The sequence below is a fragment of the Heptranchias perlo genome, unplaced genomic scaffold, assembly GCF_035084215.1.
Source record: "Heptranchias perlo isolate sHepPer1 unplaced genomic scaffold, sHepPer1.hap1 HAP1_SCAFFOLD_1297, whole genome shotgun sequence".
NCBI lineage: Eukaryota > Metazoa > Chordata > Chondrichthyes > Hexanchiformes > Hexanchidae > Heptranchias > Heptranchias perlo.
This window is the reverse complement of record NW_027138535.1, coordinates 1-24,467: the sequence shown is the minus strand read 5'-3', so window position 1 is coordinate 24,467 and position 24,467 is coordinate 1. Positions and strand designations below refer to the sequence as shown.

The 24,467-nt window shown below is 61.7% G+C and overlaps 1 protein-coding gene across 1 annotated transcript in view; it reads left to right on the top strand.

Moving 5' to 3' along the window:
* The window catches only part of LOC137308400 (ubiquitin carboxyl-terminal hydrolase 5-like), a gene marked incomplete at both ends in the record, with an annotated part of 43,662 nt that extends 19,408 nt beyond the window's left edge, over positions 1-24,254 (top strand). Inside the window, 5 exons of the mRNA XM_067977144.1 lie at positions 15,039-15,192; positions 16,559-16,733; positions 17,606-17,694; positions 21,235-21,426; positions 24,111-24,254. Coding sequence (XP_067833245.1) covers positions 15,039-15,192; positions 16,559-16,733; positions 17,606-17,694; positions 21,235-21,426; positions 24,111-24,254 — 754 coding nt within the window. The remainder of the gene's footprint in view (positions 1-15,038; positions 15,193-16,558; positions 16,734-17,605; positions 17,695-21,234; positions 21,427-24,110) is intronic.
* Positions 24,255-24,467: the final 213 nt, after the last annotated feature.

Below are 24,467 nucleotides of genomic sequence, written 5' to 3'. Positions count from 1 at the left end.
TCCCCAAACTAATCCCACTGCCCCGCTCTCTCTCCATAGCCCTGTATCGATCACCAAACTAATCCCACTGCCCCCGCGCTCTCCCCATAGCCCTGTATCGATCCCCAAACGAATCCCCGCTCTCTCCCCATCGCCCTGCATCAATCCCCAAATTAACCCCACTGCCCCGCTCCCTCCCCATAGCCCCTGCATCATTCCCCAAACTGATCCCACTGCCCCGCTCTCTCCCCATAGCCCTGCATCAATCCCCAAACTAATCCCACTGCCCCGCGCTCTCCCCAAAGCCTTGCATCGATCCCCAAACTAATCCCACTGCCACCGCTCTCTCCCCATAGCCCTGTATCGATCCCCAAACTAATCCCCGCTCTCTCCCCAAAGCCCTGTGTCAATCCCCAAATTAATCCCACTGCCCCACTCTCTCCCCATAGCCCTGTATCGATCCCCAAACGAATCCCCGCTCTCTCCCCATAGCCCTGTATCAATCCCCAAATTAATCCCACTGCCCCACTCTCTCCCCACAGCCCTGTATCAATCCCCAAACTAATCCCACTGCCCCGCTCTCTCCCCAAAGCTCTGTATCAATCCCCAAACGAATCCCACTGCCCCGCTCTCTCTCCATCGCCCTGCATCAATCCCCAAACTAATCCCCCTGCCCCGCTCTCTTTCCACAGCCCTGTATCAATCCCCAAACTAATCCCACTGCCCCGCTCTCTTTCCACAGCCCTGTATCAATCCCCAAATTAATCCCACTGCCCCACTCTCTCCCCACAGCCTTGCATCGATCCCCAAACGAATCCCACTGCCCCGCTCTCTCTCCACAGCCCTGTATCAATCCCCAAACTAATCCCACTGCCCCCGCTCTCTCCCCATAGCCCTGTATCGACCCCAAACTAATCCCACTGCCAGCGCTCTCTCCCCATAGCCCTGTATCAATCACCAAACCAATCCCACCTCCCCGCTCTCTCCCCGTAGCCCTGTATCGATCCCCAAAACTAATCCCCGCTCTCCCCAAAGCCCTGCATCAATCCCCAACCTAATCCCACTGCCCCACTCTCTCCCCATAGCCCCTGCATCAATCCCCAAACTGATCCCACTGCCCGCCTCTCTCTCTCCCCATAGCCCTGCATCAATTCCCAAACTAATCCCACTGCCCCGCTCTCTCTCCATCGCCCTGTATCAATCCCCAAACTAATCCCACTGCCCCGCGCTCTCCCCAAAGCCTTGCATCGATCCCCAAACGAATCCCACTGCCACCGCTCTCTCCCCACAGCTCTGTATCAATCCCCAAACGAATCCCACTGCCCCTGCTCTCTCCCCATCGCCCTGTATTGATCCCCAAACAAATCCCCGCTCTCTCCCCAGAGCCCTGCATCGATCCCCAAACTAATCCCACTGCCCCGCTCTCTCTCCACAGCCCTGCATCAATCCCCAAACTAATCCCACTGCCCTCGCTCTCTCCCCATAGCCCTGCATCGATCCCCAAACTAATCCCACTGCCCCGCTCTCTCTCCACAGCCCTGCATCAATCCCCAAACTAATCCCACTGCCCCGCTCTCTCCCCAAAGCCCTGTATCGATCCCCAAACTAATCCCACTGCCCCGCTCTCTCCCCAAAGCCCTGTCTCGATCCCCAAATTAATCCCACTGCCCCACTCTCTCCCCATAGCCCTGTATCAATCCCCAAATTAATCCCACTGCCCCACTCTCTCCCCATAGCCCTGTATCAATCCCAAACTGATCCCACTGCCCCCGCTCTCTCTCCACAGCCCTGTATCAATCCCCAAACTAATCCCACTGCCCTCGCTCTCTCCCCATAGCCCTGCATCGATCCCCAAACTAATCCCACTGCCCCGCTCTCTCTCCACAGCCCTGCATCAATCCCCAAACTAATCCCACTGCCCCGCTCTCTCCCCAAAGCCCTGTATCAATCCCCAAACTAATCCCACTGCCCCGCTCTCTCCCCATAGCCCTGTATCAATCCCCAAACTAATCCCACTGCCCCACTCTCTCCCCATAGCCCTGTATCAATCCCCAAACTAATCCCACTGCCCCACTCTCTCCCCATAGTCCTGTATTGATCCCCAAACTAATCCCACTGCCCCACTCTCTCCCCAAAGCCCTGCATCGATCCCCAAACTAATCCCACTGCCCCGCTCTCTCTCCACAGCCCTGCATCAATCCCCAAACTAATCCCACTGCCCCGCTCTCTCCCCAAAGCCCTGTATCGATCCCCAAACTAATCCCCGCGCTCTCCCGATAGCCCTGTATCAATCCCCAAATTAATCCCACTGCCCCGCTCCCTCCGCATCGCCCCTGCATCAATCCCCAAACTGATCCCACTGCCCCTCTCTCTCTCCGTAGCCCTGTATCAAACCCCAAACTAATCCCACTGCCCTGCCATCTCCCCATAGCCCTGTATCAACCCCCAAACTAATCCCACTGCCCCACTCTCTCCCCATAGCCCCTGCATCAATCCCCAAACTAATCCCACTGCCCCGCGCTCTCCCCAAAGCCCTGTATCAATCCCCAAACTAATCCCACTGCCCCGCTCTCTCCCCATAGCCCTGTATCAATCCCCAAACTAATCCCACTGCCACCGCTCTCTCCCCATAGCTCTGGATCGATCCCCAAACTAATCCCCGCTCTCTCCCCAAAGCCCTGTGTCAATCCCCAAATTAATCCCACTGCCCCACTCTCTCCCCACAGCCCTGTGTCAATCCCCAAATTAATCCCACTGCCCCACTCTCTCCCCACAGCCCTGCATCAATCCCCAAACTAATCCCACTGCCCCCGCTCTCTCCCCATAGCCCTGTATCGACCCCAAACTAATCCCACTGCCACCGCTCTCTCCCCATAGCCCTGCATCAATCACCAAACCAATCCCACTGCCCCGCTCTCTCCCCGTAGCCCTGTATCGATCCCCAAAACTAATCCCCGCTCTCTCCCCAAAGCCCTGCATCAATCCCCAACCTAATCCCACTGCCCCGCTCCCTCCCCATAGCCCCTGCATCAATCCCCAAACTGATCCCACTGCCCGCCTCTCTCTCTCCCCATAGCCCTGCATCAATTCCCAAACTAATCCCACTGCCCCGCTCTCTCTCCATCGCCCTGTATCAATCCCCAAACTAATCCCACTGCCCCGCGCTCTCCCCAAAGCCTTGCATCGATCCCCAAACTAATCCCACTGCCACCGCTCTCTCCCCATAGCTCTGTATCAATCCCCAAACTAATCCCACTGCCCCTGCTCTCTCCCCATCGCCCTGTATTGATCCCCAAACAAATCCCCGCTCTCTCCCCATAGCCCTGTATCAATCCCCAAATTAATCCCACTGCCCCACTCTCTCCCCATAGCCCTGTATCAATCCCAAACTAATCCCACTGCCCTCGCTCTCTCCCCATAGCCCTGTATCGATCCCCAAACTAATCCCACTGCCCCGCTCTCTCTCCACAGCCCTGCATCAATCCCCAAACTGATCCCTGCTCTCTCCCCATAACCCTGTATCAATCCCCAAACTAATCCCACTGCCCCGCTCTCTCCCCATCGCCCCTGTATCAACCCCCAAACTGATCCCACTGCCCCCGCTCTCTCTCCACAGCCCTGTATCAATCCCCAAACTAATCCCACTGCCCTCGCTCTCTCCCCATAGCCCTGTATCAATCCCCAAACTAATCCCACTGCCCCGCTCTCTCCCCAAAGCCCTGCATCAATCCCCAAACTAATCCCACTGCCCCGCTCTCTCCCCATCACCCTGCATCAATCCCCAAACTAGTCCCTGCTCTCTCCCCATAACCCTGTATCAATCCCCAAACTAATCCCACTGCCCCGCTCTCTCCCCATAGCACCTGTATCAACCCCCAAACTGATCCCACTGCCTCGCTCTCTCCCGACAGCCCTGTATCAATTCCCAAACTAATCCCTGCTCTGTCCCCACAGCCCTGTGTCAATCCCAAACTAATCCCACTGCCCCCGCTCTCTCCCCAAAGCCCTGCATCAATCCCCAAACTAATCCCACTGCCCCCGCGCACTCCCCATAGCCCTGTATCGATCCCCAAACTAATCCCCGCGCTCTCCCCAAAGCCCTGTATCAATCCCCAAATTAATCCCACTGCCCCACTCCCTCCCCATAGCCCCTGCATCAATCCCCAAACTGATCCCACTGCCCCGCTCTCTCTCCGTAGCCCTGTATCAAACCCCAAACTAATCCCACTGCCCTGCCATCTCCCCATAGCCCTGTATCAACCCCCAAACTAATCCCACTGCCCCACTCTCTCCCCATAGCCCCTGCATCAATCCCCAAACTGATCCCACTGCCCCACTCTCTCCCCATAGCCCCTGCATCGATCCCCAAACGAATCCCACTGCCACCGCTCTCTCCCCATAGCTCTATCGATCCCCAAACTAATCCCCGCTCTCTCCCCAAAGCCCTGTGTCAATCCCCAAATTAATCCCACTGCCCCACTCTCTCCCCACAGCCCTGTATCAATCCCCAAACGAATCTCACTGCCCCGCTCCCTCCCCATAGCCCCTGGATCAATCCCCAAACTAATCTCACTGCCCCACTCTCTTCCCCATAGCCCTGTATCAATCCCCAAACTAATACCACTGCCACCGCTCTCTCCCCATAGCTCTGTATCGATCCCCAAACTAATCCCCGCACTCTCCCCAAAGCCCTGTGTCAATCCCCAAATTAATCCCACTGCCCCACTCTCTCCCCATAGCCCTGTATCAATCCCCAAACTAATCCCACTGCCCCACTCTCTCCCCATGGCCCTGTATCAATCCCCAAATTAATCCCACTGCCCCACTCTCTCCCCATAGCCCTGTATCAATCCCCAAACGAATCTCACTGCCCCGCTCCCTCCCCACAGCCCCTGGATCAATCCCCAAACTAATCCCACTGCCCCACTCTCTCCCCATGGCCCTGCATCAATCCCCAAACTAATCCCACTGCCCCACTCTCTCCCCATGGCCCTGTATCAATCCCCAAACTAATCCCACTGCCCCGCTCTCTCTCCACAGCCCTGTATCAATCCCCAAACTAATCCCACTGCCCCCGCTCTCTCCCCATAGCCCTGTATCGATCCCCAAACAAATCCCCGCTCTCTCCCCATGGCCCTGTATCAATCCCCAAATTAATCCCACTGCCCCACTCTCTCCCCATGGCCCTGTATCAATCCCCAAACTAATCCCACTGCCCCGCTCTCTCCCCACAGCCCTGTATCGATCCCCAAACTAATCCCACTGCCCCCGCTCTCTCCCCAGAGCCCTGTATCGATCCCCAAACAAATCCCCGCTCTCTCCCCATCGCCCTGTATCAATCCCAAACTGATCCCACTGCCCCCGCTCTCTCTCCACAGCCCTGTATCAATCCCCAAATTAATCCAACTGCCCCACTCTCTCCCCATCGCCCTGTATCAATCCCAAACTGATCCCACTGCCCCCGCTCTCTCTCCACAGCCCTGTATCAATCCCCAAACTAATCACACTGCCCTCGCTCTCTCCCCATAGCCCTGTATCAATCCCCAAACTAATCCCACTGCCCCGCTCTCTCCCCATAGCCCTGCATCAATCCCCAAACTAATCCCACTGCCCCGCTCTCTCCCCATCGCCCTGTATCAATCCCGAAACTAGTCCCTGCTCTCTCCCCATAACCCTGTATCAATCCCCAAACTAATCCCACTGCCCCGCTCTCTCCCCACAGCCCTGTATCAATCCCAAACTAATCCCACTGCCCCCGCTCTCTCCCCAGAGCCCTGTATCGATCCCCAAACTAATCCCACTGCCCCGCTCTCTCTCCACAGCTGTTTATCAATCCCCAAACTAATCCCACTGCCCCGCTCTCTCTGCAAAGCCCTGCATCAATCCCCAAACTAATCCCACTGCCCCCGCTCTCTCCCCATAGCCCTGTATCGATCCCCAAACTAATCCCACTGCCCCCGCTCTCTCCCCATCGCCCTGTATCGATCCCCAAACAAATCCCCGCTCTCTCCCCATAGCCCTGTATCAATCCCCAAATTAATCCCACTGCCACCGCTCTCTCCCCATAGCTCTGTATCGATCCCCAAACTAATCCCCGCTCTCTCCCCAAAGCCCTGTGTCAATCCCCAAATTAATCCCACTGCCCCACTCTCTCACCATAGCCCTGTATCAATCCCCAAACTAATCCCACTGCCCCACTCTCTCCCCATAGCCCTGTATCAATCCCCAAATTAATCCCACTGCCCCACTCTCTCCCCATAGCCCTGTATCAATCCCCAAACGAATCTCACTGCCCCGCTCCCTCTCCACAGCCCTGAATCAATCCCCAAACTAATCCCACTGCCCCGCTCTCTCCCCATAGCCCTGTATCGATCCCCAAACTAATCCCACTGCCCCCGCTCTCTCCCCATAGCACTGTATCGATCCCCAAACAAATCCCCGCTCTCTCCCCATGGCCCTGTATCAATCCCCAAATTAATCCCACTGCCCCACTCTCTCCCCATACCCCCTGTATCAATCCCCAAACTGATCCCACTGCCCTGCTCTCTCCCCACAGCCCCTGTATCAATCCCCAAACTAATCCCACTGCCCTGCTCTGTCCCCACAGCCCTGTATCAATCCCAAACTGATCCCACTGCCCCACTCTCTCCCCAAAGCCCTGCATCAATCCCCAAACTAATCCCACTGCCCCGCTCTCTCTCCACAGCCCTGTATCAATCCCAAAACTAATCCCACTGCCCCCGCTCTCTCCCCATAGCCCTGTATCGATCCCCAAACTAATCCCACTGCCCCGCTCTCTCTCCACAGCTGTGTATCAATCCCCAAACTAATCCCACTGCCCCGCTCTCTCCCCAAAGCCCTGCATCAATCCCCAAACTAATCCCACTGCCCCGCTCTCTCTCCACAGCCCTGTATCAATCCCCAAACTAATCCCACTGCCCCGCTCTCTCTCCACAGCCCTGTATCAATCCCCAAACTAATCCCACTGCCCCGCTCTCTCCCCATAGCCCTGTATCGATCCCCAAACTAATCCCACTGCCCCCGCTCTCTCCCCATAGCCCTGTATCGATCCCCAAACAAATCCCCGCTCTCTCCCCATGGCCCTGTATCAATCCCCAAACTAATCCCACTGCCCCACTCTCTCCCCATCGCCCTGAATCAATCCCCAAACTGATCCCACTGCCCCGCTCTCTCTCCACAGCCCTGTATCAATCCCCAAACTAAACCCACTGCCCCACTCTCTCCCCATACCCCCTGTATCAATCCCCAAACTAATCCCACTGCCCCGCTCTCTCCCCAAAGCCCTGCATCAATCCCCAAACTAATCCCTGCTCTCTCCCCATAACCCTGTATCAATCCCCAAACTAATCCCACTGCCCCGCGCTCTCCCCACAGCCCCTGTATCAACCCCCAAACTGATCCCACTGCCCCCGCTCTCTCTCCACAGCCCTGTATCAATCCCCAAACTAATCCCACTGCCCTCGCTCTCTCCCCATAGCCCTGTATCAATCCCCAAACTAATCCCACTGCCCCGCTCTCTCCCCAAAGCCCTGCATCAATCCCCAAACTAATCCCACTGCCCCGCTCTCTCCCCATCGCCCTGTATCAATCCCCAAACTAGTCCCTGCTCTGTCCCCACAGCCCTGTATCAATCCCAAACTAATCCCACTGCCCCCGCTCTCTCCCCATAGCCCTGTATCAATCCCCAAACTAATCCCACTGCCCCGCTCTCTCCCTATAGCCCCTGTATCAACCCCCAAACTGATCCCACTGCCTCGCTCTCTCCCGACAGCCCTGTATCAATTCCCAAACTAATCCCTGCTCTGTCCCCACAGCCCTGTATCAATCCCAAACTAATCCCACTGCCCCCGCTCTCTCCCCATAGCCCTGTATCGATCCCCAAACTAATCCCACTGCCCCGCTCTCTCTCCACAGCTGTGTATCAATCCCCAAACTAATCCCACTGCCCAGCTCTCCCCATAGCCCTGTATCGATCCCCAAACTATTCCCACTGCCCCCGCTCTCTCCCCATAGCCCTGTATCGATCCCCAAACTAATCCCACTGCCCCCGCTCTCTCCCCATCGCCCTGTATCGATCCCCAAACAAATCCACGCTCTCTCCCCATAGCCCTGTATCAATCCCCAAATTTATCCCACTGCCCCGCTCCCTCCCCATCGCCCCTGGATCAATCCCCAAACTAATCCCACTGCCACCGCTCTCTCCCCATTGCTCTGTATCGATCCCCAAATTAATCCCCGCTCTCTCCCCAAAGCCCTGTCAATCCCCAAATTAATCCCACTGCCCCACTCTCTCCCCATAGCCCTGTATCAATCCCAAACTGATCCCACTGCCCCGCTCCCTCCCCATAGCCCCTGGATCAATCCCCAAACTAATCCCACTGCCCCGCTCCCTCCCCATAGCCCCTGGATCAATCCCCAAACTAATCCCACTGCCCCACTCTCTCCCCATGGCCCTGTATCAATCCCCAAACTAATCCCACTGCCCCGCTCTCTCCCCATAGCCCTGTATCGATCCCCAAACGAATCCCACTGCCCCGCTCTCTCTCCACAGCCCTGTATCAATCCCCAAACTAATCCCACTGCCCCGCTCTCTCCCCATAGCCCTGTATCGATCCCCAAACTAATCCCACTGCCCCCGCTCTCTCCCCATAGCCCTGTATCGATCCCCAAACAAATCCCACTGCCCCGCTCTCTCCCCATAGCCCCTGTATCAATCCCCAAACTAATCCCACTGCCCCCGCTCTCTCCCCATAGCCCTGTATCGATCCCCAAACGAATCCCTCTGCCCCCGCTCTCTCCCCATAGCCCTGTATCGATCCCCAAACTAATCCCACTGCCCCCGCTCTCTCCCCATAGCCCTGTATCGATCCCCAAACAAATCCCACTGCCCCGCTCTCTCCCCATGGCCCTGTATCAATCCCCAAATTAATCCCACTGCCCCACTCTCTCCCCATCGCCCTGAATCAATCCCCAAACTGATCCCACTGCCCCGCTCTCTCTCCACAGCCCTGTATCAATCCCCAAACTAAACCCACTGCCCCACTCTCTCCCCATACCCCCTGTATCAATCCCCAAACTGATCCCACTGCCCTGCTCTCTCCCCATAGCCCTGTATCAATCCCCAAATTAATCCCACTGCCCTGCTCTCTCCCCACAGCCCCTGTATCAATCCCCAAACTAATCCCACTGCCCTGCTCTCTCCCCACAGCCCCTGTATCAACGCCCAAACTGATCCCACTGCCTCGCTCTCTCCCGACAGCCCTGTATCAATTCCCAAACGAATCCCTGCTCTGTCCCCACAGCCCTGTATCAATCCCAAACTAATCCCACTGCCCCCGCTCTCTCCCCAAAGCCCTGCATCAATCCCCAAACTAATCCCACTGCCCCCGCGCACTCCCCATAGCCCTGCATCAATCCCCAAACTAATCCCACTGCCCCCGCTCTCTCCCCATAGCCCTGTATCGATCCCCAAACTAATCCCACTGCCCCGCTCTCTCTCCACAGCTGTGTATCAATCCCCAAACTAATCCCACTGCCCCGCTCTCTCCCCATAGCCCTGTATCGATCCCCAAACTAATCCCACTGCCCCGCTCTCTCTCCACAGCTGTGTATCAATCCCCAAACTAATCCCACTGCCCCGCTCTCTCCCCATAGCCCTGTATCAATCCCCAAACTAATCCCACTGCCCCGCTCTCTCTCCACAGCCCTGTATCAATCCCCAAACTAATCCCACTGCCCCGCTCTCTCCCCATAGCCCTGTATCGATCCCCAAACTAATCCCACTGCCCCCGCTCTCTCCCCATAGCCCTGTATCGATCCCCAAACAAATCCCCGCTCTCTCCCCATGGCCCTGTATCAATCCCCAAACTAATCCCACTGCCCCACTCTCTCCCCATCGCCCTGAATCAATCCCCAAACTGATCCCACTGCCCCGCTCTCTCTCCACAGCCCTGTATCAATCCCCAAACTAAACCCACTGCCCCACTCTCTCCCCAAAGCCCTGCATCAATCCCCAAACTAATCCCACTGCCACCGCTCTCTCCCCATTGCTCTGTATCGATCCCCAAATTAATCCCCGCTCTCTCCCCAAAGCCCTGTCAATCCCCAAATTAATCCCACTGCCCCACTCTCTCCCCATAGCCCTGTATCAATCCCAAACTGATCCCACTGCCCCGCTCCCTCCCCATAGCCCCTGGATCAATCCCCAAACTAATCCCACTGCCCCGCTCCCTCCCCATAGCCCCTGGATCAATCCCCAAACTAATCCCACTGCCCCACTCTCTCCCCATGGCCCTGTATCAATCCCCAAACTAATCCCACTGCCCCGCTCTCTCCCCATAGCCCTGTATCGATCCCCAAACGAATCCCACTGCCCCGCTCTCTCTCCACAGCCCTGTATCAATCCCCAAACTAATCCCACTGCCCCGCTCTCTCCCCATAGCCCTGTATCGATCCCCAAACTAATCCCACTGCCCCCGCTCTCTCCCCATAGCCCTGTATCGATCCCCAAACAAATCCCACTGCCCCGCTCTCTCCCCATAGCCCCTGTATCAATCCCCAAACTAATCCCACTGCCCCCGCTCTCTCCCCATCGCCCTGTATCGATCCCCAAACGAATCCCTCTGCCCCCGCTCTCTCCCATAGCCCTGTATCGATCCCCAAACTAATCCCACTGCCCCCGCTCTCTCCCCATAGCCCTGTATCGATCCCCAAACAAATCCCACTGCCCCGCTCTCTCCCCATGGCCCTGTATCAATCCCCAAATTAATCCCACTGCCCCACTCTCTCCCCATCGCCCTGAATCAATCCCCAAACTGATCCCACTGCCCCGCTCTCTCTCCACAGCCCTGTATCAATCCCCAAACTAAACCCACTGCCCCACTCTCTCCCCATACCCCCTGTATCAATCCCCAAACTGATCCCACTGCCCTGCTCTCTCCCCATAGCCCTGTATCAATCCCCAAATTAATCCCACTGCCCTGCTCTCTCCCCACAGCCCCTGTATCAATCCCCAAACTAATCCCACTGCCCTGCTCTCTCCCCACAGCCCCTGTATCAACGCCCAAACTGATCCCACTGCCTCGCTCTCTCCCGACAGCCCTGTATCAATTCCCAAACGAATCCCTGCTCTGTCCCCACAGCCCTGTATCAATCCCAAACTAATCCCACTGCCCCCGCTCTCTCCCCAAAGCCCTGCATCAATCCCCAAACTAATCCCACTGCCCCCGCGCACTCCCCATCGCCCTGCATCAATCCCCAAACTAATCCCACTGCCCCCGCTCTCTCCCCATAGCCCTGTATCGATCCCCAAACTAATCCCACTGCCCCGCTCTCTCTCCACAGCTGTGTATCAATCCCCAAACTAATCCCACTGCCCCGCTCTCTCCCCATAGCCCTGTATCGATCCCCAAACTAATCCCACTGCCCCGCTCTCTCTCCACAGCTGTGTATCAATCCCCAAACTAATCCCACTGCCCCGCTCTCTCCCCATAGCCCTGTATCAATCCCCAAACTAATCCCACTGCCCCGCTCTCTCTCCACAGCCCTGTATCAATCCCCAAACTAATCCCACTGCCCCGCTCTCTCCCCATAGCCCTGTATCGATCCCCAAACTAATCCCACTGCCCCCGCTCTCTCCCCATAGCCCTGTATCGATCCCCAAACAAATCCCCGCTCTCTCCCCATGGCCCTGTATCAATCCCCAAACTAATCCCACTGCCCCACTCTCTCCCCATCGCCCTGAATCAATCCCCAAACTGATCCCACTGCCCCGCTCTCTCTCCACAGCCCTGTATCAATCCCCAAACTAAACCCACTGCCCCACTCTCTCCCCAAAGCCCTGCATCAATCCCCAAACTAATCCCACTGCCCCGCTCTCTCTCCACAGCCCTGTATCAATCCCCAAACTAATCCCACTGCCCCGCTCTCTCCCCATAGCCCTGTATCGATCCCCAAACTAATCCCACTGCCCCCGCTCTCTCCCCATAGCCCTGTATCGATCCCCAAACAAATCCCCGCTCTCTCCCCATGGCCCTGTATCAATCCCCAAAGTAATCCCACTGCCCCACTCTCTCCCCATCGCCCTGAATCAATCCCCAAACTGATCCCACTGCCCTGCTCTCTCTCCACAGCCCTGTATCAATCCCCAAACTAAACCCACTGCCCCACTCTCTCCCCATACCCCCTGTATCAATCCCCAAACTGATCCCACTGCCCTGCTCTCTCCCCAAAGCCCTGCATCAATCCCCAAACTAATCCCTGCTCTCTCCCCATAACCCTGTATCAATCCCCAAACTAATCCCACTGCCCCGCGCTCTCCCCATAGCCCCTGTATCAACCCCCAAACTGATCCCACTGCCCCCGCTCTCTCTCCACAGCCCTGTATCAATCCCCAAACTAATCCCACTGCCCTCGCTCTCTCCCCATAGCCCTGTATCAATCCCCAAACTAATCCCACTGCCCCGCTCTCTCCCCAAAGCCCTGCATCAATCCCCAAACTAATCCCACTGCCCCGCTCTCTCCCCATCGCCCTGTATCAATCCCCAAACTAATCCCACTGCCCCACTCTCTCCCCATAGCCCCTGTATCAACCCCCAAACTGATCCCACTGCCCCCGCTCTCTCCCCATAGCCCTGTATCAATCCCCAAACTAATCCCACTGCCCCGCTCTCTCCCCAAAGCCCTGCATCAATCCCCAAACTAATCCCACTGCCCCGCTCTCTCCCCATCGCCCTGTATCAACCCCCAAACTGATCCCACTGCCTCGCTCTCTCCCGACAGCCCTGTATCAATTCCCAAACTAATCCCTGCTCTGTCCACACAGCCCTGTATCAATCCCAAACTAATCCCACTGCCCCGCTCTCTCCCCAAAGCCCTGCATCAATCCCAAAACTAATCCCACTGCCCCCGCTCTCTCCCCATAGCCCTGAATCGATCCCCAAACTAATCCCACTGCCCCGCTCTCTCTCCACAACTGTGTATCAATCCCCAAACTAATCCCACTGCCCCGCTCTCTCCCCAAAGCCCTGTATCGATCCCCAAACTATTCCCACTGCCCCCGCTCTCTCCCCATAGCCCTGTATCCATCCCAACTAATCCCACTGCCCCCGCTCTCTCCCCATAGCCCTGTATCAATCCCCAAATTAATCCCACTGCCCCGCTCTCTCCCCATAGCCCCTGTATCAATCCCCAAACTAATCCCACTGCCCTGCTCTCTCTCCATAGCCCTGTATCGATCCCCAAACTAATCCCACTGCCCCCGCGCACTCCCCATAGCCCTGTATCGATCCCCAAAATAATCCCCGCGCTCTCCCCATAGCCCTGTATCAATCCCCAAATTAATCCCACTGCCCCGCTCCCTCCCCATAGCCCCTGCATCAATCCCCAAACTTATCCCACTGCCCCGCTCTCTCTCCGTAGCCCTGTATCAAACCCCAAACTAATCCCACTGCCCTGCCATCTCCCCATAGCCCTGTATCAACCCCCAAACTAATCCCACTGCCCCACTCTCTCCCCATAGCCCCTGTATCAAACCCCAAACTAATCCCACTGCCCTGCCATCTCCCCATAGCCCTGTATCAATCCCCAAACTAATCCCACTGCCCCACTCTCTCCCCATAGCCCTGTATCAACCCCCAAACTAATCCCACTGCCCCACTCTCTCCCCATAGCCCCTGTATCAATCCCCAAACTGATCCCACTGCCCCCGCTCTCTCCCCATAGCCCTGTATCGATCCCCAAACAAATCCCCGCTCTCTCCCCATAGCCCTGTATCAATCCCCAAACTAATCCCACTGCCCCGCTCTCTCCCCAAAGCCCTGCATCAATCCCCAAACTAATCCCACTGCCCCACTCTCTCCCCATAGCCCTGTATCAACCCCCAAACTAATCCCACTGCCCCACTCTCTCCCCATAGCCCCTGTGTCAATCCCCAAACTGATCCCACTGCCCCCGCTCTCTCCCCATAGCCCTGTATCGATCCCCAAACAAATCCCCGCTCTCTCCCCATAGCCCTGTATCAATCCCCAAACTAATCCCACTGCCCCGCTCTCTCCCCAAAGCCCTGCATCAATCCCCAAACTAATCCCACTGCCCCGCTCTCTCTCCACAGCCCTGTATCAATCCCCAAACTAATCCCACTGCCCCGCTCTCTCCCCATAGCCCTGTATCGATCCCCAAACTAATCCCACTGCCCCCGCTCTCTCCCCATCGCCCTGTATCGATCCCCAAACAAATCCCCGCTCTCTCCCCATGGCCCTGTATCAATCCCCAAACTAATCCCACTGCCCCACTCTCTCTCCACAGCCCTGTATCAATCCCCAAACTAAACCCACTGCCCCACCCTCTCCCCATACCCCCTGTATCAATCCCCAAACTGATCCCACTGCCCTGCTCTCTCCCCATTGCCTCTGTATCAATCCCCAAACTAATCCCACTGCCCTGCTCTCTCCCCATTGCCTCTGTATCAATCCCCAAACTAATCCCACTGCCCTGCTCTCTCCCCATAGCCCTGTATCAATCCCCAAACTAATCCCACTGCCCCGCCATCTCCCCATCGCCCTGTGTCAATCCCCAAACTGCCCCCACACAGAAACTCTAACTTGCTCTGTCGAAGTGCTGGCTCGTTCAGTGTCTCTGAGATCACACATCGCAGAAGGAGGCCATGCAGCCCCTCGTGTCTGTGCCCGCTCTCTGTGGGCTGCCCAATGAGTCCCTCTTCCCCCCCCTTCACCCTGTAAATATTTCCTTTCTCAGTATTTATCGAGGGATACGGGAATCAGGCGGGAAAGTTGAGTTGAGGCCAAAGATCAGCCACGATCTGATTGAATGGCGGAGCAGGCTCGAGGGGCCGAATGGCCTCCTCCTGCTCCCTTTTTTCTTGCGTTATTCGCTGCCGTCAAGACCCCTGGTAATTCCGAACACCTCAATTGAACCTGGTAACCTTCCCCGCTCGACGGAGAGCAGCGGCCCCGGCATCTCCCGTCTTCCCTGGTCCCGTTCCGGGGATGTGGGCTAACGTTTGTTCCCTGCGCCTCCAGAGGAATTGCCGGAGCTCGGAGAATCCCAACGAAGCCTTCCGCTTCCTGGTGGAGGAGAGGATTAACTGCCTGGCGTCCGGCAAAGTGAAATACACGCAGCGGGTCGACTACATCATGCAGCTCCCCGTCCCCATGGAAGCGGCCGTCAATAAAGGTGAGAGCGGAGTGGGGGGGGGCTGGCAAATAATCCGCCCGTTCCCAACGGCCGGGAGGGACCGGGGCTCTGTTCTCCCCCACCCCCCGCCCCCCCCCCCCCCAATCCCGGGCTCCATGCCGCCCTCCAACCGGTGCTGAGTCAGCTGACCTCAACTGGTGGGGGGGTTGGGGTGTTGGATGGATGCGGGGATTGGGGGGGTGCAGGGTGGGCGCGGGGATTGGGGGGACGCAGGGTGGCCGCTAGGATGGGGGGGCGCAGGCTGGGCGTGGGGATTGGGGGGCGCAGGGCGGGCGCTGGGGTTGGGGAGGCGCAGGGCGGGCGCGGGGATTGGCGGGGGCGGGGATTGGGGGGGGCCGCAGGGCGGGCGTGGGGATTGGGGGGCGCAGGGCGGGCGCGGGGATTGTGGGGGGCCGCAGGGCGGGCGCTGGGATGGGGGGGACGCAGGGCGGCCGCTAGGATGGGGGGGCGCAGGCTGGGCGTGGGGATTGGGGGCCGCAGGGCGGGGCGCTGGGATTGGGGGGGGCCGCAGGGCGGGCACGGGGTTTGGGGCCGCAGGGCGGGCGCGGGGCTTGGGGGGGCCGCAGGGCGGGCGTGGGGATTGGGGGGCGCAGGGCGGGCGCGGGGATTGTGGGGGGCCGCAGGGCGGGCGCTGGGATGGGGGGGACGCAGGGTGGCCGCTAGGATGGGGGGGGCGCAGGCTGGGCGTGGGGATTGGGGGGCGCAGGGCGGGTGCGGGGATTGTGGGGGGCCGCAGGGCGGGCGCTGGGATTGGGGGGGCCGCAGGGCGGGCACGGGGTTTGGGGGGGGCCGCAGGGCGGGCGCAGGGATTGGGGGGGCCGCAGGGCGGGCGCGGGGATTGTGGGGGGCCGCAGGGCGGGCGCGGGGATTGTGGGGGCCGCAGGGCGGGCGCGGGGATTGTGGGGGGCCGCAGGGCGGGCGCAGGGATTGGGGGAGCCGCAGGGCGGGCGCTGGGATTGGGGAGGGCGCAGGGCGGGTGCGGGGATCGTGGCGGGCGCAGGGCGGGCGCGGGGTTTGGGGGGCCGCAGGGCGGGCGCAGGGATTGGGGGAGCCGCAGGGCGGGCGCTGGGATTGGGGAGGGCGCAGGGCGGGTGCGGGGATCGTGGCGGGCGCAGGGCGGGCGCGGGGTTTGGGGGGCCGCAGGGCGGGCGCAGGGATTGGGGGAGCCGCAGGGCGGGCGCTGGGATTGGGGAGGGCGCAGGGCGGGTGCGGGGATCGTGGCGGGCGCAGGGCGGACGCGGGGTTTGGGGGGCGCAGGGCGGGTGCTGGGGTTGGGGGTACAGTGGGCGAGGTGGTACGGATCGATCTGACGCCCCCCCCACCCCCCCTTGCCCTTTTTTTCCAGACGAACTGGCGGAGTACGAGGTGAAGAAGCAGGAGGCGGAGGCGGAGAAAACTCCGCTGCTGGAGATGGTGAGAGCCAAGATCCCCTTCGAGTCCTGCCTGGAGGCCTACTCCGAACCCGAGCAGGTGGACGACTTTTGGAGCACGGCCCTCCTCGCCAAGTCAGTGGCCGTCAAGTACGTGAGTCTCGCAGACCCTCCGCCCGGCCCCCTCTCCCGGGGATGTTAAACCCTCTCCCCGTTCAGGGGGGGGGGATGTTAAACCCTCTCCCCGTTCAGGGGGGGGGGATGTTAAACCCTCTCCCCGTTCAGGGGGGGGATGTTAAACCCTCTCCCTGTTCAGGGGGGGATGTTAAACCGAGGCCCCGTCTCCCTGTTCAGGGGGGGGATGTTAAACCGAGGCCCCGTCTCCCTGTTCAGGGGGGGGATGTTAAACCGAGGCCCCGTCTCCCTGTTCAGGGGGGGATGTTAAACCGAGGCCCCGTCTCCCTGTTCAGGGGGGGGTGGATGTTAAACCGAGGCCCCGTCTCCCTGTTCAGGGGGGGATGTTAAACCGAGGCCCCGTCTCCCTGTTCAGGGGGGGATGTTAAACCGAGGCCCCGTCTCCCTGTTCAGGGGGGGATGTTAAACCGAGGCCCCGTCTCCCTGTTCAGGGGGGGATGTTAAACCGAGGCCCCGTCTCCCTGTTCAGGGGGGATGTTAAACCGAGGCCCCGTCTCCCTGTTCAGGGGGGGGATGTTAAACCGAGGCCCCGTCTCCCTGTTCAGGGGGGGATGTTAAACCGAGGCCCCGTCTCCCTGTTCAGGGGGGGGGATGTTAAACCGAGGCCCCGTCTCCCTGTTCAGGGGGGATGTTAAACCGAGGCCCCGTCTCCCTGTTCAGGGGGGGGGATGTTAAACCGAGGCCCCGTCTCCCTGTTCAGGGGGGGGATGTTAAACCGAGGCCCCGTCTCCCTGTTCGGGTGAGCACAGGCTGCCCCAGAGGGTGGGTGAGTGGGTGGGTGGATGCCTGGGTCCCGTCAATAACCAGGGCACTCTGTCTCTCCTCAGGAAGACCCGATTTGCCTCGTTTCCCGACTATCTCGTGATCCAGATCAAGAAATTCACCTTCGGACTGGACTGGGTGCCAAAGAAACTGGGTGAGAGCCTGCGGCTTTATGGGGGACGAGTGGGGGGGGGGGTGGGGGCAGGGTCCTGGGCCTGTTGGCCAGTCCTTTTCCCCCATCCACAATGCACCCCTCCTGCTCCCGCCGTCCGGTCAGCTCTCTCCATCCGCCCACTTCGCCGCCCCCCCCACCCCACTTCCCCCATGTCAGCGAGAATAGTATCCCCCCCTCCCCGTCAGAGTCCGGTCCACAATCTCCCCCCTCCCCGTCAGAGTCCGCTCTGTAATCTCCCCCCTCCCCCGTCAGAGTCCGGTCTACGATCTCCCCCCTCCCCGTCAGAGTCCGGTCTACGATCTCCCCCCTCCCCGTCAGAGTCCGGTCTACGATCTCCCCCCTCCCCGTCAGAGTCCGGTCCACAATCTCCCCCCTCCCCGTCAGAGTCCGCTCTGCGATCTCCCCTCTCCCCGTCAGAGTCCGCTCTACAATCTCCCCCCTCCCCGTCAGAGTCCGGTCTACAATCTCCCCCCTCCCCGTCAGAGTCCGGTCTACAATCTCCCCCCTCCCCGTCAGAGTCCGGTCTACAATCTCCCCCCTCCCCGTCAGAGTCCGGTCCACAATCTCCCCCCTCCCCGTCAGAGTCCGCTCTACAATCTCCCCCCTCCCCGTCAGAGTCCGCTCTACAATCTCCCCCCTCCCCGTCAGAGTCCGCTCTACAATCTCCCCCCTCCCCGTCAGAGTCCGGTCTGTAATCTCCCCCCTCCCCGTCAGAGTCCGGTCTGTAATCTCCCCCCTCCCCGTCAGAGTCCGGTCTGTAATCTCCCCCCTCCCCCGTCAGAGTCCGCTCTACAATCTCCCCCCCTCCCCGTCAGAGTCCGCTCTGCGATCTCCCCCCTCCCCCGTCAGAGTCCGGTCTACAATCTCCCCCCTCCCCGTCAGAGTCCGGTCTACAATCTCCCCCCTCCCCCGTCAGAGTCCGGTCTACAATCTCCCCCCTCCCCGTCAGAGTCCGGTCTACGATCTCCCCCCTCCCCGTCAGAGTCCGCTCTACAATCTCCCCCCTCCCCGTCAGAGTCCGGTCTACAATCTCCCCCCTCCCCGTCAGAGTCCGGTCCACAATCTCCCCCCTCCCCGTCAGAGTCCGCTCTGCGATCTCCCCCCTCCCCGTCAGAGTCCGGTCCACGATCTCCCCCCTCCCCCGTCAGAGTCCGGTCTACAATCTCCCCCCTCCCCGTCAGAGTCCGGTCTACAATCTCCCCCCTCCCCGTCAGAGTCCGGTCTACAATCTCCCCCCTCCCCGTCAGAGTCCGGTCTACAATCTCCCCCCTCCCCGTCAGAGTCCGGTCTACAATCTCCCCCCTCCCCGTCAGAGTCCGGTCTACAATCTCCCCCCTCCCCGTCAGAGTCCGGTCTACAATCTCCCCCCTCCCCGTCAGAGTCCGGTCTACAATCTCCCCCCTCCCCGTCAGAGTCCGGTCTACAATCTCCCCCCTCCCCGTCAGAGTCCGGTCTACAATCTCCCCCCTCCCCGTCAGAGTCCGCTCTGCGATCTCCCCCCTCCCCGTCAGAGTCCGCTCTGTAATCTCCCCCCTCCCCGTCAGAGTCCGGTCTACAATCTCCCCCCTCCCCGTCAGAGTCCGGTCTACAATCTCCCCCCTCCCCGTCAGAGTCCGCTCTACAATCTCCCCCCTCCCCGTCAGAGTCCGGTCTACAATCTCCCCCCTCCCCGTCAGAGTCCGCTCTACAATCTCCCCCCTCCCCGTCAGAGTCCGGTCTACAATCTCCCCCCTCCCCGTCAGAGTCCGCTCTGTAATCTCCCCCCTCCCCGTCAGAGTCCGCTCTGCGATCTCCCCCCTCCCCCGTCAGAGTCCGGTCTACAATCTCCCCCCTCCCCGTCAGAGTCCGGTCTACAATCTCCCCCCTCCCCGTCAGAGTCCGGTCCACAATCTCCCCCCTCCCCGTCAGAGTCCGCTCTGTAATCTCCCCCCTCCCCGTCAGAGTCCGGTCTACAATCTCCCCCCTCCCCGTCAGAGTCCGGTCTACAATCTCCCCCCTCCCCGTCAGAGTCCGGTCTACAATCTCCCCCCTCCCCGTCAGAGTCCGGTCTACAATCTCCCCCCTCCCCCCCCATCTCACCATCTGCTCTCTTCCCCCCTCCCCCCCCTTTCACCGTCTACTCTCTCCCCCCTCCCCCCCCCATCTCACCGTCTGCTCTCTCCCCCCTCCCCCCCCCTTTCACCGTCTGCTCTCTCCCCCCTCCCTCCCTCCCTCCCTCCCTCCCTCCCCCCTCCCTCCCTCCCCCCTCCCTCCTCCCTCCCTCCCTCCCTCCCCCCTCGCCGCCTGCTCTCTCCCCTCCCTCCCCGCCTGCTCTCTCCCCTCCCTCCCCGCCTGCTCTCTCCCCTCCCTCCCCGCCTGCTCTCTCCCCTCCCTCCCCGCCTGCTCTCTCCCCTCCCTCCCCGCCTGCTCTCTCCCCTCCCTCCCCGCCTGCTCTCTCCCCTCCCTCCCCGCCTGCTCTCTCCCCTCCCTCCCCGCCTGCTCTCTCCCTCCCTCCCCGCCTGCTCTCTCCCCTCCCTCCCCGCCTGCTCTCTCCCCTCCCTCCCCGCCTGCTCTCTCCCCTCCCTCCCCGCCTGCTCTCTCCCCTCCCTCCCCGCCTGCTCTCTCCCCTCCCTCCCCGCCTGCTCTCTCCCCTCCCTCCCCGCCTGCTCTCTCCCTCCCTCCCCGCCTGCTCTCTCCCCTCCCTCCCCGCCTGCTCTCTCCCCTCCCTCCCCGCCTGCTCTCTCCCCTCCCTCCCCGCCTGCTCTCTCCCCTCCCTCCCCGCCTGCTCTCTCTCCCCTCCCTCCCCGCCTGCTCTCTCTCCCTCCCTCCCCGCCTGCGCTCTCTCTCCCCTCCCTCCCCGCCTGCTCTCTCTCCCCTCCCTCCCCGCCTGCTCTCTCTCCCCTCCCTCGCCGCCTGCTCTCTCTCCCCTCCCTCGCCGCCTGCTCTCTCTCCCCTCCCTCGCCGCCTGCTCTCTCTCCCCTCCCTCGCCGCCTGCTCTCTCTCCCCTCCCTCGCCGCCTGCTCTCTCTCCCCTCCCTCGCCGCCTGCTCTCTCTCCCCTCCTCCTCGCCTGCTCTCTCTCCCCTCCCTCGCCGCCTGCTCTCTCTCCCCTCCCTCCCCTTCGCCGCCTGCTCTCTCCCCCCTCCCTCCCCCTTCGCCGCCTGCTCTCTCCCCCCTCCCCCCCCATCTCACCGTCTGCTCTCTCCCCCCTCCCTCCCCCTTCGCCGCCTGCTCTCTCCCCCCTCCCCCCACATCTCACCGTCTGCTCTCTCCCCCCTCCCCCCCCTTTCACCGTCTGCTCTCTCCCCCCCCTCCCCCCCTTTCACCGTCTGCTCTCTTCCCCCCCCCCCCCCTTTCACCGTCTGCTCTCTCCCCCCTCGCCGCCTGCTCCCTCCCCTCCCTCCCTCCCCCTCCCTCCCCTCCCTCCCTCCCTCCCCTCCCCCCCCTCCCCCCCCCTCCCTCCCTCCCCCCCCTCCCTCCCTCCCCCCCTCCCTCCCTCCCCCCTCGCCGCCTCACCGTCTGCTCTTTCTCTCCCGTTGCAGACGTCTCGATCGAGATGCCGGACGAGCTGGACATCTCTCAGCTCCGAGGCGGCGGCCTGCAGTCCGGAGAGGAGGAGCTGCCCGACATCGCCCCGCCCCTGGTCACTCCGGACGAGCCGAAAGGTAGCCTTGGTTTCTATGGCAACGACGACGAGGACTCCTTCTGCTCTGCCCACTTCTCCTCTCCGACATGTTAGTGTGCTTTCTCTCTGTCTTACTTCTCTCTGTCTCTGTGCCTCCCGCTCGCAACTGGGTCCCGCCCTCTCCCTCTCCCTCTCCCTCCCGCTGGCCAGCCTCCACCCCCTCGGACCAGCGCAGAGTTGAGATGACCTCGGCCGGGGGGGCGGAGTGGCGGAGGATCGAGAGCTGGCCCCTCCCACGGTCGAGTATCCACCCGGCGCTCGTTGTCTGCGGCGAGGCACTGGGGGAACCCAGTGAGATCCCCTTGGGAAGTGAGGAGGGTGGGGGGTGATTATTGAAGCTTTCGGCGAGCTAAAATGGCCATGGGCTCTTGGACCCGTGCCTCCGACAGACCCCCGATACAGGGTCTTGGTTCCGATCCCCCACTCTCCAAAACCCCACTGCCCCCACGTCTGTGTGTCTTTGTCTGTACTCCCACCTGTCTCTGTACTCGACAGGGATGTCTGATGCTGCCCGCGCGTGTCTGTGTGTGCGTGCGCGACGCTGCCCGCGCGTGTCTGTGTGCGCGCGCGCGACGCTGCCCGCGCGTGTCTGTCTGCCCGCGCGTGTCTGTGTGTGTGTGTGCGTGCGTGACGCTGCCCGCGCGTGTCTGTGTGCGTGCGTGACGCTGCCCGCGCGTGTCTGTGTGCGTGCGCGACGCTGCCCGCGCGTGTCTGTGTGCGTGCGCGACGCTGCCCGCGCGTGTCTGTGTGCGTGCGCGACGCTGCCCGCGCGTGTCTGTGTGCGTGCGCGACGCTGCCCGCGCGTGTCTGTGTGCGTGCGCGACGCTGCCCGCGCGTGTCTGTGTGCGCGCGCGCGCCACGCTGCCCGCGCGTGTCTGTGTGCGCGCGCGCCACGCTGCCCGCGCGTGTCTGTGTGCGCGCGCGCCACGCTGCCCGCGCGTGTCTGTGTGCGCGCGCGCCACGCTGCCCGCGCGTGTCTGTGTGCGCGCGCGCCACGCTGCCCGCGCGTGTCTGTGTGCGCGCGCGCCACGCTGCCCGCGCGTGTCTGTCTGTGTGTGTGTGTGCGTGCGCGACACTGCCCGCGCGTGTCTGTGTACGCGCGTGCGACGCTGCCTGCGCGTGTCTGTGTGATTGGAGATTGATCGAGTTCTCGGCCGAGGCGGTTTGTGGCCTGTTTCCAGGGTAAGTGGACGTGGAGAGCGCAGTTGGCACGATGGAGTGCTGGTGAAGTGTGAAGCATGTCGGGCTGTGGGAGCGATGGGTCCACCGAAGGGTCCCTGGCCCCCACTCCCTCCCTCCCCCCCCCCCCCCCCCCCCCCCCGCGGCCTCCCTCCCTCTCTCCCTCCCCCCCCCGCGGCCTCCCTCCCTCCCTCTCTCCCTTCCCCCCCCCCCCCCCCCCCCCCCCCCCGCGGCCTCCCTCCCTCTCTCCCTCCCCCCCCGCGGCCTCCCTCCCTCCCTCTCTCCCTCCCCCTCCATCCCTCTCTCCTCCCCCCCCCCCCCCCCCGCGGCCTCCCTCCCTCCCTCCCTCCCTCCCTCTCTCCCTCCCCCCCGCGGCCTTCCTCCCTCTCTCCCTCTTCTCCCCCCCCCCCCCCCCCGCCGGCCCTCCCTCTCTCCCTCTCCCTCTTCCCCGCCGGCCCTCCCTCTCTCCCCCTGCCCCTCTCTCCCCCTGCCCCTCTCTCCCCCTGCCCCTCTCTCCCCCTGCCCCTCTCTCCCCCTGCCCCTCTCTCCCCCTGCCCCTCTCTCCCCCTGCCCCTCTCTCCCCCTGCCCCTCTCTCCCCTGCCCTCTCTCCCCCTGCCCCTCTCTCCCCCTGCCCCTCTCTCCCCCTGCCCCTCTCTCCCCCTGCCCCTCTCTCCCCCTGCCCCTCTCTCCCCCTGCCCCTCTCTCCCCCTGCCCCTCTCTCCCCCTGCCCCTCTCTCCCCCTGCCCCTCTCTCCCCCTGCCCCTCTCTCCCCCTGCCCCTCTCTCCCCTGCCCCTCTCTCCCCCTGCCCCTCTCTCCCCCTGCCCCTCTCTCCCCCTGCCCCTCTCTCCCCCTGCCCCTCTCTCCCCCTGCCCCTCTCTCCCCTGCCCCTCTCTCCCCCTGCCCCTCTCTCCCCCCTGCCCCTCTCTCCCCCTGCCCCTCTCTCCCCCTGCCCCTCTCTCCCCCTGCCCCTCTCTCCCCCTGCCCCTCTCTCCCCCTGCCCCTCTCTCCCCCTGCCCCTCTCTCCCCCTGCCCCTCTCTCCCCCTGCCCCTCTCTCCCCCTGCCCCTCTCTCCCCCTCCCCCTCCGTTGTTTTCGTGCATGACGAGGATTGGGGCGAGGAGGGGGTGCTCCCTGACGGCGGTGAGGTGCACTGCCTGTCAGAGGGTGGGTAACGCAGGTGGGGGGCAGTGCCTGTCAGAGATGGGGGGTTGTGTCTGTTGAGGGGGGCGAGTAACTGGGTTGCGGTGGGGGGGGGTCAGTGCATGTCGTGGGTTGGGGGTGAGTAACTCGAGGGGGGTCAGTGCCTCTCGAGGTGAGTGATTAACGGGGAGGGTGGGGGCTGCCCTTTGACCGTTGCGTTGACCGTCGGTCCAGTGTTTGGTCGATGGGATGCTGTGAGCGGGTGTCGTCTCGCCTCCGCACTGCTGCCTCTGTGGTCCTCGGGGTGAGGGGTGGGGACCGGGGGGCCGTGTAACCTCAGGTCCGTCAGTTAACGGAGCTGTCGCTCTCTCTCTCTGTCTCCCCCTTGTCTCCCTCTGTGTCTGTACCACCAGCCCCGGTACTGGATGAGTCTGTGGTGATCCAACTGGCAGAGATGGGCTTCCCCATTGAGGCCTGCCGGAAGGCAGTGTATTACACTGGTAACAGCGGTGTGGAGGCTGCCATGAACTGGGTGATGTCTCACATGGATGACCCAGGTACGAGGGGGAGTTGGGGGTGTGGGAGCGAGGGATGGCTTGGCTTCCACCGGGTTGCAGGGGCAAGTGGGGGTGCAGAAGCTCTTCGAGCGGGCAGGAGGGGGAGCAAGGGGGAAAGTGGGGGTGGAGGGGACGTCTCGCGGGCAGGAGGGGGAAAGTGGGGGTGGAAGGGACGTCTAGTGGGCAGGAGGGGGAGCAGGGGGAAAGTGGGGG